The sequence below is a fragment of the Otolemur garnettii genome, unplaced genomic scaffold, assembly GCF_000181295.1.
Source record: "Otolemur garnettii isolate 467f Iridium unplaced genomic scaffold, OtoGar3 scaffold00339, whole genome shotgun sequence".
Classification (NCBI taxonomy): domain Eukaryota; kingdom Metazoa; phylum Chordata; class Mammalia; order Primates; family Galagidae; genus Otolemur; species Otolemur garnettii.
The window spans coordinates 328750-340250 of record NW_003852734.1 but is presented as its reverse complement, the minus strand read 5'-3'; the positions used below and the strand labels follow the sequence as shown (position 1 = coordinate 340250).

General features: G+C 33.9%; 1 protein-coding gene and 1 non-coding gene across 2 annotated transcripts in view; both read right to left on the bottom strand.

Moving 5' to 3' along the window:
- KLRB1 (killer cell lectin like receptor B1) overlaps window positions 1-11301 on the bottom strand; it is an 11590-nt gene extending 289 nt beyond the window's left edge. The window contains exons 1-5 of the mRNA XM_003803575.1: window positions 11217-11301; window positions 6848-6946; window positions 6096-6170; window positions 4219-4373; window positions 3741-3856 (exon numbers count right to left, since the gene is read on the bottom strand). Of these exons, the coding sequence (XP_003803623.1) occupies window positions 3741-3856; window positions 4219-4373; window positions 6096-6170; window positions 6848-6946; window positions 11217-11301 (530 nt within the window). The remainder of the gene's footprint in view (window positions 1-3740; window positions 3857-4218; window positions 4374-6095; window positions 6171-6847; window positions 6947-11216) is intronic.
- LOC111722743 lies at window positions 203-340 on the bottom strand. The gene has a single exon (XR_002771432.1). It is a non-coding gene; the product is annotated as a U4 spliceosomal RNA (small nuclear RNA).
- Window positions 11302-11501: the final 200 nt, after the last annotated feature.

The window sequence follows — 11501 nt, the reverse complement described above, 5'->3', positions numbered from 1 at the left end:
GGGGGAAAGGGATTCGAGAGTTCACTTCTGTGGTTCATCTTGCAAGGGTACAAGTGAATCTTTCTATGAGTAGAATATGAATGTTTTGACATAGTGACTAAGAAAGTTACATGAAGGCTATGTTAACCAGTTTGATGAAAGTGTCTTGGATTGTGTGTGTAAACACCACATTGTACCCCCATAGTGCATCAATGTACACAGTTACCATTCAATAAAAAAAAATGCCAATGCTGCATATATTTCAAGTCATCATAGTAGGGTATTCGAAAAAGTTTTCAATTAGCAATAATTATACATTGGATAAATCTCACTGGCTACAATACTGCCACTGCTCACAGCTAAGAGAATGGAGTTGAATCAATGTTCTGCCACAACTCCATTGTGTAGTGGTACAAAAAATGATAGACTGTGATAGACAGGCAGGACTTTAGAAACCAGTCACTACAGCTTTTCTGGAGATGAGTGGAGACAAAGAGGACCCATGAAGGCCATGTATGTACACCAGGGTTAGAATCCAATGCCTCTCAACTTGTCTGGGCTCCCTTCCATAGAACAATGCTATTTCTTAAAATTATATGTTTTCTCTATTTTCCTGTTTCTTCATATATGAAATGAATAGATTTGACACAGACTTTTGTGAGATTCCCAACCCTTACAGAATTCTTGGCATTTGTTCGCTTGTGCCACTAAATGTACATTGGGCAGTATCCACAGTATGTGCAGCTAAAAGTAAGGAAATTGAGATGGAATTCATGGTCAAGACGTAGGATGTACTTTTTTTATAACAGTTTTTATCCTTTATGGCAGATCCATTTATGTTCCACACCACAGTCTTCAGAATAAACATCTTTTTTTGTGATATAAACACAACTGTTTTCTTTAGTAGCACCTAAAATGTTTAATCTGTGGAGCAAAAGAAAAGCCTCTCAGGGTTTAAGATTTTCTAATAATTATCCCTATTTAACCATTATTTCCTGGGTCTTTCAGGAAATATTGGAAGGCTAAATTATTAATCATATTAAGTACGCAGCCAGAAATACATGTGTAATGGTTTGCACTTTTAAGATAAAGTTAATACACGAATAAATCTCTGAAAGTTTCAATTCACCTTCACTGGAAAAGTATCCTCTAACAAGAAATTTAATAATGGTATTTTCTAAAAGGAGCTTTAGAAACTGGCAATTAAATCTTTTTATGCTACTGCTAGCATGTCATGTGAATAGTTTCTTAATTTTATCAAGCCTCAGTTTTCTTCTTCATAGAGAGTATAACCACCTAAAATTTGGGGAAGGCATTGTGATGTCATATATAAAAGTGTGACAATGCTTAAACAAAGTATGGGCTCATGTGATAAGTGTATAGAGGTATAGGTGGATATGGATCATAACAAGTTTTAACAAACACAAAAATCAAGAAGTGTAACATCTGCACAGATGGAAACAACAAATGAGGCCCTCTCAGCAAGTTGAAGCTCACACGGGTGAATCAGAAAGTACACTGTCAACTGTGTTGCTTGGAAATGAAATAATGGATCATAACACATTCTGTGAGAGAAAGAGGCTCCGTTCATGGGATAGGTAGTCAGATGTTTCTTCTATTCTTTTGTTAAACATAAGTTAGTGGGTGTCTGCTTTGAAATATTTGTTTTAAAGTAGCATGAATCCTGTGGTTCACTGAGGTGGAAGTAGAAATAGAATTGAAATGATGGACGGGCACTATTAGAGTTGGGATGCAAGAATGGAATGAATTCAAGACTCACCGATTGTCTCAAAAAGATGAGCTGGTGGCAGTGGGCAGAGCTCCAACCATCACAGCCTTTCTTTTTCCCTCTGTCCTATTATTTTCATCCAGCCCCTTGGGCTTGAACTGCTAGTCTGATTTTTTCCTACTGCTCAATATTCTAGTCAAACCATCAACTTATCTCAATTGGGCTACTGCAAAACTCCCCTATAGTTTGTCTCTACAACTCTTCTAATTCTTTCTTCAATTTTCAAGTGAACTTTTTCAATGCCAATTTGGTTGAATCAATGATTGCCTTTCAAAAAGGCTCTGATAGCTTTCAGCTTTCCAGACCTTCCTCTATGAAATATCCAGCTAGTTCTCTAACATTATCTCCTTTAACTCACAAAACAATTCTGTGTAACACATTATTATCTCTCCACTTTCCCCTTTTTTTTCTTGCCAAAAAAATAAGGCTCAGAGATTTCAAATAAAAGCAGGCTCTAACTGGTGTTCTTTTCACTATAACATACCTTCCAGCTTCATCTGATCACTGCTATCTTACTTAAAGCATCACTTCTCTCCTCAGAATAAAATGGGGGGTTCAATTTTCAACTGAATTTATTCCATTCACATTACATGTATTTTTGCTCACAGATACTTTAATATTTTCCAATTTTATTTTTCCTATGAACTATAATAATAAACATTTTCTATCATGACCAAATTGAGAAACACACACATATTCTGTTTAATAAACAAAAATTAACCCTTACTATGTATGAAAAGATAAAAGTAAGTTAATACCAAATAAATTTTTATTTGCTTATAAATAAAAGCATAGAAAATAATCTCCAGAAAATATTATATTAAACCAGGAGAGATGTTATTAAAGAAAAATGTTTTCATTTTTATAAATTAATTATAGCCCCAAACACTTACTTTTGAATAATCTTTAAATTCTCACACTTAAAAAATATCTCAGAATATGGCTCTTTTTAAGCCAACATTACTTTCAATGTTTATTATTTTCTCCACTTAATAAATTATCCCTATATTTTAGATAAACTGAAACATGCACCTTTGTTTTAAATTTCAACCTCTTGATTTTTGAATGATAGACAACATTTTATGTATAAATTATGCAAATTTGAGTAAATCCTCATAGACTCATTCCATGTAACTCTCAATACTATCTCTTTTGATAAACTTTACTGAAAGTTCTTCACAGAAACTTAGTCAAATGTCTGCATGCTTTTGCTTGCAAGAGAGAACAGTACCCTGCCCTTTGTTGTAAAATTAACTATGAATTCTGCTGAAATATGACATCTAATTATGTAGCATCATGCCTCTTATTACATTTATGGTTATCTCAAACATAATACACAAGAAATAATACTGGTACACCAAAAAGAAAACAGCAAATGCCTCTTTTGTGGCTTACATGTATTTTCATCACAGTTCCTCAGAAACGTCCCTTTCACACTATTGGCTAAAATGTACTGCCATATTTGTCATAATGTTGCTAGATACTCTCAAGTGTTTTGGTTTCACATTCTGATTTTTACTATTTTTTCCTTTCATAACCATGCTTTCAATTTTTAAAATTGATTTCATGATTCACTAAGATACACTTTCCCAGAGTTTGAAAAACTACTTCTACACAAGAGATTCTGTGTGCAAATAGCCTCTAGCTAGACATTTCTTTTAAATTTCACATTCCCCTCCTCCCAAGGAGTTAGTCTAGGCCTTGCCACTTAAAATGCCACTGCAGATAAAAATATATATTTGTATATATTTGTATATATTTGTAGAGACCTCTTGTAGAGGTCTGATGTCTTTTCATACATGGACCTATCTACCAACTTCAGAATCCCCCATCTTCCCAGATTATTTTGAACCTCTTGAGAATTTCTAAACCAAATTAAAACTACAAAACTTAATCTTCCATAAAATGTTACTACATTATAATGTAAACCCAAGGAGAATGGGATATTAAAATGATCTCATCTAATACTCACGTTGCAGGATTTAGAAAAGAACCATTTATCCACTTCCACTTCTTCTCTGGTAAAGTAAAATTTAATCCAATCCAAAATGAAATTCCTTCATCTTTTATCTGCATCTGTATTTGTCTCTATACATGAGACAGAAGAAATGGCTGAGTGTTGCATCTGTTCATCTTTTATATTCTACTCATCCCCTAAAACCTAGTTCAACCATCACCCCTCACTGAAGTTTTCCTGACTTCTCATCAGAGTTAACTGTCACTTCTCTGTAATTATATAGTTATAGTTTTCTATATATATTTTTATTTTTTGTTTTATTTATTTTATTTATTAAATTATTTGCATATATGTCTGTTTAATCTCTACAATTATGAGCATCTTAAATTCAAAGTCCCCACTTTCAACACATAAAATCTTTGGAAGAAAGCCCAGAGATCTTGGTTTAAAGGAAGCGCTAAGTTTTATTAAGGTATGTTATTTAAAGATTTACCAATTCCTTTTGATCTTGAATAAGAAGTAAACTGGATTTTTTTGTGGAACAATCAACTAGACTGATATTCCAAGGCTTATTAATTGTAGATAACAACAAGCATTTATCTTGGAATGACTGCCAAGGTTCCATGCACTGTAATGGACTTGGGCTCTCTAAATTAAGAAACAGAAAAAAGAAATACATAAGTGTTATATGCCTAACCTGTCCCTACCACACCACATGGTAACACACAGAAGTCATTATAAATGCTTGGAAGTCTTTGATTATCATTGTGAGAACAATAAATTTGTTATAATTTTGAGGTTTATGAAACCTATTGTTCATTCCAGTACTAAGAATTGAGAATTTGTGACCAGTTATATTGAGCATAAATTATAGAATATTAAAATAGGAAGATACCATCAAAATAATTTAAACTTGTGGGGCCCAGCGCCGTAGCTCATGCCTATATTCCTAGCATGCTGGGAGACCGAGGCAGGTGCATTGCTTGGGCTCAAGAGTTTGAAACCAGCCCAAACAAGAGTGTGACCCCATTTCTCCTAAGAATAGAAAAACTAGCTGGGTATTGTGGTAGAAGCCTGTAGTCCCAGCTACTTGGGAGGCTGAGGCTACAGGCCTTAGTAGCTTGCAGCAACCTCAATTTCTTGGACTCAATCTGTTGCAAGCTATGATGATGCCATAGCACTCTGGTCAGGGTGACAGAGTGCGACTGTCACTCTATTCTGTATAACAGCCACATCTTACGTTTTAAGACATTGAGAGACAGAAAAATTTGTTTAAGCTTACCCAATCAGATGGTAGAGTCAAAAGTATTTCTTTATTTCCTTAATTTCATCATCAGTGGCTAGTCCACAACATGGGCAACAAAATCAAAACTCATCTTAAAAATGCTGATTTTAAAAAGCATGCAAATGTAAAGAAAAATAATAATTCATTTCACCAAATTAATGGAAATGCCATAACTTAAAAAAAATCATAAAATTTCTAATTGCCAATGATATATTTGCCTACTTAATATGATTTATTGGATAGCATTTTCCAGATATTTTTCTGGGTTTTAAAAAATTTCTGTTCTGAGAGAATGTGTATACAGATCACATTCTATCACAGTTACTCAATAGTGGTCATCTTTTTTTTTTTTTTTTTTAGGAGGGTAAACGAGGAGGAAGAGGAAAGGGGGAAAATACCCTGGGGCAGGTGGAGGGCATAGAAGATGGGCCAGTGGAAGACGGTGCCAATAGTTGTCTTTATTAACACACACACTAGAACAAGGTTAATGTGTACATGTTAAGGAAATATAATACTAAATAATACATTCTATGTTTTAAGTTCTATTAATTAACTTCAGACTAAACTTAGCTACTTGCTATATTCATTAAAATAATCAAATGTTTCACTTGAAGGTGTATTTTACTTTTTAATTTGATATTTGGCTACTAACAATTAATTGACTATCCCAGCAGAGGCTTCTTCTGAGGCAGCATATCCTCATGGTTAAGACCTCAGGCTCTGAAGTCAGGCCTCCTAAGCGTAATTCCTGGCATCATCCCTTTCTACTGTGTGACCCTCAGCAAGTAGCTTAACCTTTCTGCACATCAATTTTCTCAAGCATAAAAGTAGGATGATAACAGTATCTAAACATAACAGATTGCTTGAACCTTAACTAAACTAACACATGCTTGTTTATACCATCATATTAATCTGAAATAAAATAAAAATAAAAAGGAAGAAAGAAGAGGAGGGAGTAGGGAGACAGAGAGAGAAAAGAAGGAAGGAAGGAAGGAAGGAAAGAGAGAAAGAAAAAAAGAAATAAAACACATGTTACCTATCAAATATTAACTGTTATTCTGAGGAAATTCAAGCCACAAAATTACCTGTTGTTTCATTTCTGTTCTGTTGAACATTCACACTGCATCTTTCTATTGATGATTTTTGTGTTAATGATATCACTAGTAAATAAGGAAAAACCATTAAGAGAGTTAAATGCTGAAATGTGTAGTGGAATGGGTAGGTTATATTTATCACTTCAGGAAACTAAGTTATCTCAATAAGCTTGAATGTGGACAAAACACAAAGGGTAACAATGTGCCAACAACTAGAGGCAGCATACATAAACAAGAAAAAAGACGAAACAAGTAGACTCACATGGATATTAGGTTACCTGTTATCTACTAGATAAATCAGCTGAGGGCATTACTTACACTTTTAAATTGCTTCACTCTTGCCTGAACTTTGTATATTCCTACTGAGGATACTTATGCCTAATCCAAGAGAGAGAGACCATCTACCTCGATATGGAATTTAGTGGGTACTTAATAAATTGTAAATAACTATACCTTTTACTTTTCTTTGTTATTGCCATTTTTTCCTTATAATTGTGAATTTTTTTAACATTCTCAGAGTTCATGTGTAGCACCCCATGATGACTCTCAAACCACTTAAGGAGATAAATGTGAACGGCTAAAGTTTTCAAAATGGAAACTGAGATGACTGTTAGAAACATTGATTTCTAATATTTTATTTCCTTGGTTTTCACTAAATTTGTGGTGGCCAAATTATGTTAAGATGCTCTGATGTTTGTGATAAAGTAGAATTAATATTCTGAAACAAATCTTACCTCACTTACCTGAAACAGTCAACCCGATCACACTCAAGACAAGAAGAATAACCCCAGCACAGCCAAGTTTCAGAGCAAACTGATGCCAAGGTGGACCTTGACAGACGTCTGAGAAGTTAAAAATGTATACTCAGTTAACTGAGTTGAGCACATCTGTTACAAAAATTAAAGGTAGTTTTGACAATGAGGAGTGTGGGAAGAACCTTTATCAACATCCCACAAAACAGAGTCTCAGATCCAACTGAGAATTTGCTCATTGGTAAAATAGGAATATTTGTGCATGTCTTGTGTACAAAGAATGAGAATCAAATGAGATAGATGGAAGATGTTTTTAAAATTGCCAAGTACTATACAAAAATGAAGCACATGCCTTATTGTAGGAAGTAAGTAAAACCAATTTGTCTAAGAAGGAAGATCTTCACTTACTCAAGAGTTTTTTGTCTTTATTTTATAGTGCTTTTTAACTAAGCACCCTGTTAGGTACTGATGACATATACAACTTCTTTTTTCTATTATTGGACACAAAATACTTTGCTTTACTGTTATCTAAAATGATCATCTCCAAATTGGATGAAACGCATGGCATTCAAGGAAGAATATTTTGTGAGACTGTATATTATTTTCAGTACTAAACTAGTAAAACATAACACATACAATGTGTTATGTCTACAACACATGTATTGTCTACAAAAATGTCTACAACATTGCATAGCCTAAAAAAAAATCAGATATCTTTGCTTTTCTCTGTAATCATATTAATTCCTATATATCTCATGCTTATCAGAAGTTATGATTATATTAATGAATTAAATATTATAAATTAATCAAAACTATATCAATGTATTTTGCTTCTAGACATTTTTACAAACATAAATTTCATAGAAAAAATAATAAAGGAACTTATAAAATACTCTGTGGAAACACTGGATTATAGCTTCTAAAATTAAATAAGTTCTGACAGAAATTATTCTGTTAGGATAGATCTCAGTTACACTGCTTGAAACTGTGTTGAGACAGCTCCTGTACCTCTGATTTAATTATAAAACCCCCTTTACATTCATTTGGTTTATAATATGTTAAATATATCACCATTATAAATTGTGTTATCATAGCCAAGAGCTTTTATAAGTAAAGGTTTTCTTTATTTATCTGCAGCTATTGATTTGTTTATATTATCTATTCCTTCAAAAAATTTTAAAAATGTTTCTTAACATAAATGATTACAATATTGTCTCTTATTCTCATTATATGTTCCAGAATGGGCTATAAAGCCATTGATACAAGTAAATTATTTCTCTCTGAAATGTCCCCAAGGAGACAGAATTTAGTATGGGCAAACATGATATAAGATTATGGGAAAAAACATTAAACATAGTGACATGTGGATTATCATCTGACACTATTTAGGACATGTATCAGTGGGGTGAGGAGATAGGAATAGACATGTAGAGGAAACTCCAAGGTCCCAGGATACACCTGAAAATGAGGAAATCAAACTTGGCAATATTGATCCAATACTTCTTCAGAAAGCTAGTATGACATAAGCCTGGCTAAACCCAGTCAATAAGCCTATATAATTTCAACTTTCTTTCTCTCATCCTTTTCTTCCTTCTAACTCCAGGTTTGTTTGCAATATGGGGAAAGCTTCATATAGTCACTATTTCACTGCTAACATAACTTTATTACTAAAATTAATTTACTAAATTTTTATTACTGAAGTCTAGCATGAAGAGCAGTCTTTCAAATTGAGCAGATCTGAGTTTGAACATGTTGTTTTAGACAATATGTTGAACCTTCATAAACCACAGATTTCCTCATCTGTAAAATGTGGAATAATATGTACTCCATTAGGTTTGGAGAGGATTCTAAGAAGATTACAATTCTTCTTTTTTGGGGGGCCAGGGCTGGATTTGAGCCCATCACCTCCTGCATATGGGGCCTGCGTCCTACTCCTTTGAGTCACAGGCACCACCCGATTACAATTCTTCTAAATGTTAGACGTAGTGTCTGGCACATGGTAACTGTTCAATAAATAGTAGTTTTATAATTTTTTAAACTATAAATAAAAGCCAATTTGGTGACTTTTAAAAATTGTCCCTCATTCATGCTAAAATTTAAGGAATCGAGTAGAACATTGTTCTGTACCTAGGAGGAATGCTTTCCTGTACTGTTTTCTGCTTCATTGTATGTGATTGGAATCAATGGAGTTACTAATAGATCACTGAAGAGAGCCAGTGAATGTTGTTTGGAAATACCTACTTAGAGCTATTCTTTGTGTAAATGGGATATTAGGTAATCTCACTTCAGTGTTCTAAACCTTTCGGTGGCTTTCCATCAAGCAATTATAGTCTATAAAGTAGTGTACAAATTCCTGCTCCATTTGGCTCCCTGTTACTGCTCTGCTTTCATCTCCTTCTGGTCTCCATATTATACGCTCTCCAGGCATCCTTCTCCTGCAATAGGCCTGTGCTCATTTCAAGGTTTTGCACTTGCTGGTCCAACTTCCTACAAGGTTCTTTTGTCAGAGAGCATGGCTTTGTCCCTCACTGCTTTCAGGTCTTGACTCACATGTCTTCTCAGGGAGACCTTCCATGATTATTCTATTTAATGTACGGTAACAACTCTTCTCTTCACAAAAGCTAAAGTCCAATTCCATTAAAATTTTTTTCTTGATAGCACCAACACCATCTAATCTTTTATAAACATTGTTTTTGTTTACTTAATTGACTATATGCCACCATGGATATATAAACTCTATGAAGCAAAAACATTTTCTCTATTTTATTTGCTGGTACCTTTTCAGCATGCCTGGCTGAAGTGCTTATTTTTAAATGAATGATCTAAAAGCATTTTCTAATACTTTATACACTTTTCTAGTAGACCAAATCCTTGACCATTTGGACATAAATAAAATAGATTATCACTCATTTCTCTCTTTCTGATTTTGCTGCTGCCTTAGATACAATCACAGTGCAATGCAGTTACCACATATTAGCTAACCTGTCCAATAGTGGTTTCACAGTCATTATAATACCAGGTCATTGTTTTGTAGTTACATATTTTCCTCTGGCTTTATTCTGTTATTTGTTCTTTTAGATTTACTTTTAAGATGATATTCCATAGGGTCATGGTTACAATCCAAGCATACACGTTTTAAGGATCCATTGATTTGAAACTGTGGACAGTAGCATTGGGGAGAGTAATTTTCTCTGTACTCATTCTTTGACACCTCTTTTCAACACCCACCCTCCATACTCTTTTGCTAGATCTGAATAGGGGAAAGGAAAGACTTGCCTTTTCTCATTAAAGAAAAAATAACTGGCTCAATCAAATACTCCAGTTTCCTCCAACTTTATAGTAAGTATAGTGAAAATTTTTTGAAGACCCTAAAACTTTCTTCCTGACCTAAATCTTTGAAAAATTTTAATGTGTCACAAACTTCAGCACAATATGGAATATATATCTGACTGGAAAACAATTGTAACACTATCGGTACCAGTAAATTCAGTTAGATTTTATGAAGGTACTACTACCTGTATGTTGTTAATTTCATATGTATTTTCTGCCCCTTTCTCTGGTCCCTTTATTTATTCCCTGGCTGTGCTATCCATCATATACATGCATTAGCTCACATTGGTACTCCCCATCCCTTTCACTCTGAGTACTAACTCCTCTGGCACACAGAAAAGTGCCATTTTCAACAAATGTTAAATAGATTTATTATTAATATGGTCCAGTTTCTTGTGGCGTATCTCTATCTTTTAAAAAAAGGACATAACTTTTAATTATTATGGGTACATAATAGTTGTATACATTTCCTTTAAAGTGTGATACTTTCAAATTAGAAACTATCAGGTTGTAATTACATTCAGGTCTTTGATTTTGAATATGGTTTTCTTCAAGAAAATTCTCCACTTCCTTTGGAGAGTGGAGGATGTTAATCCTTAAGCCTTCATTTTGCATTCTGAAAAAAATGTTATGGATGCATATGACTGGAATGTAATCATGGTGTTGATATTTTGTAAAGGAATTTGGAATAAGGTAGGTTACTAACACAGCAAGTTCCCAGTGTGTCTCTAAAAATATTCCTTTTGCTCATATATGTGAAATATTTCATTGGAGTCTTTTAATCAAGGCTCAGTAAAAGAAGTGAGAAGTGATTCACTTTCCATGCTATCTTGATAAAAAATAAATTTACGAGGTTTAAAATTTTTCTCTAAAATTGCGATTATCCATGGACAAGCTATGCTACACCTATTAAACCTTATTATACAATTGCAACTTATCTTTAAAGCAATGCTTTAAAGCCATAAATGCAAGATGAAAATCTAACTCTGGAAGATAAACAAATGCCAAAAGGAAAATTAAAGCTACTTACCCTGAGGAAGAGAAGAGGGTGATGAATTTTTAGGGCTGGAATCTCTGGATACTTTCAAATCAGCATATACCACTTGTCTATCCATTGCAGAGAGGAGAGCGTGGCATTAAAGTTGTGTATGAGAACAACCCCCCAGTTCTTTGAGGCTAAATCAGCAAAAGGAAGTGTCCTTCCTGAAATGCTTTGTTGTATCTCTTTTGTCCCCACCCACCCTCACTTCTAGTTTTATGGTTTCTCCTCAAATTACTGAGATGATTCATTCGTTGTGTGTCCACTGCACTTAGA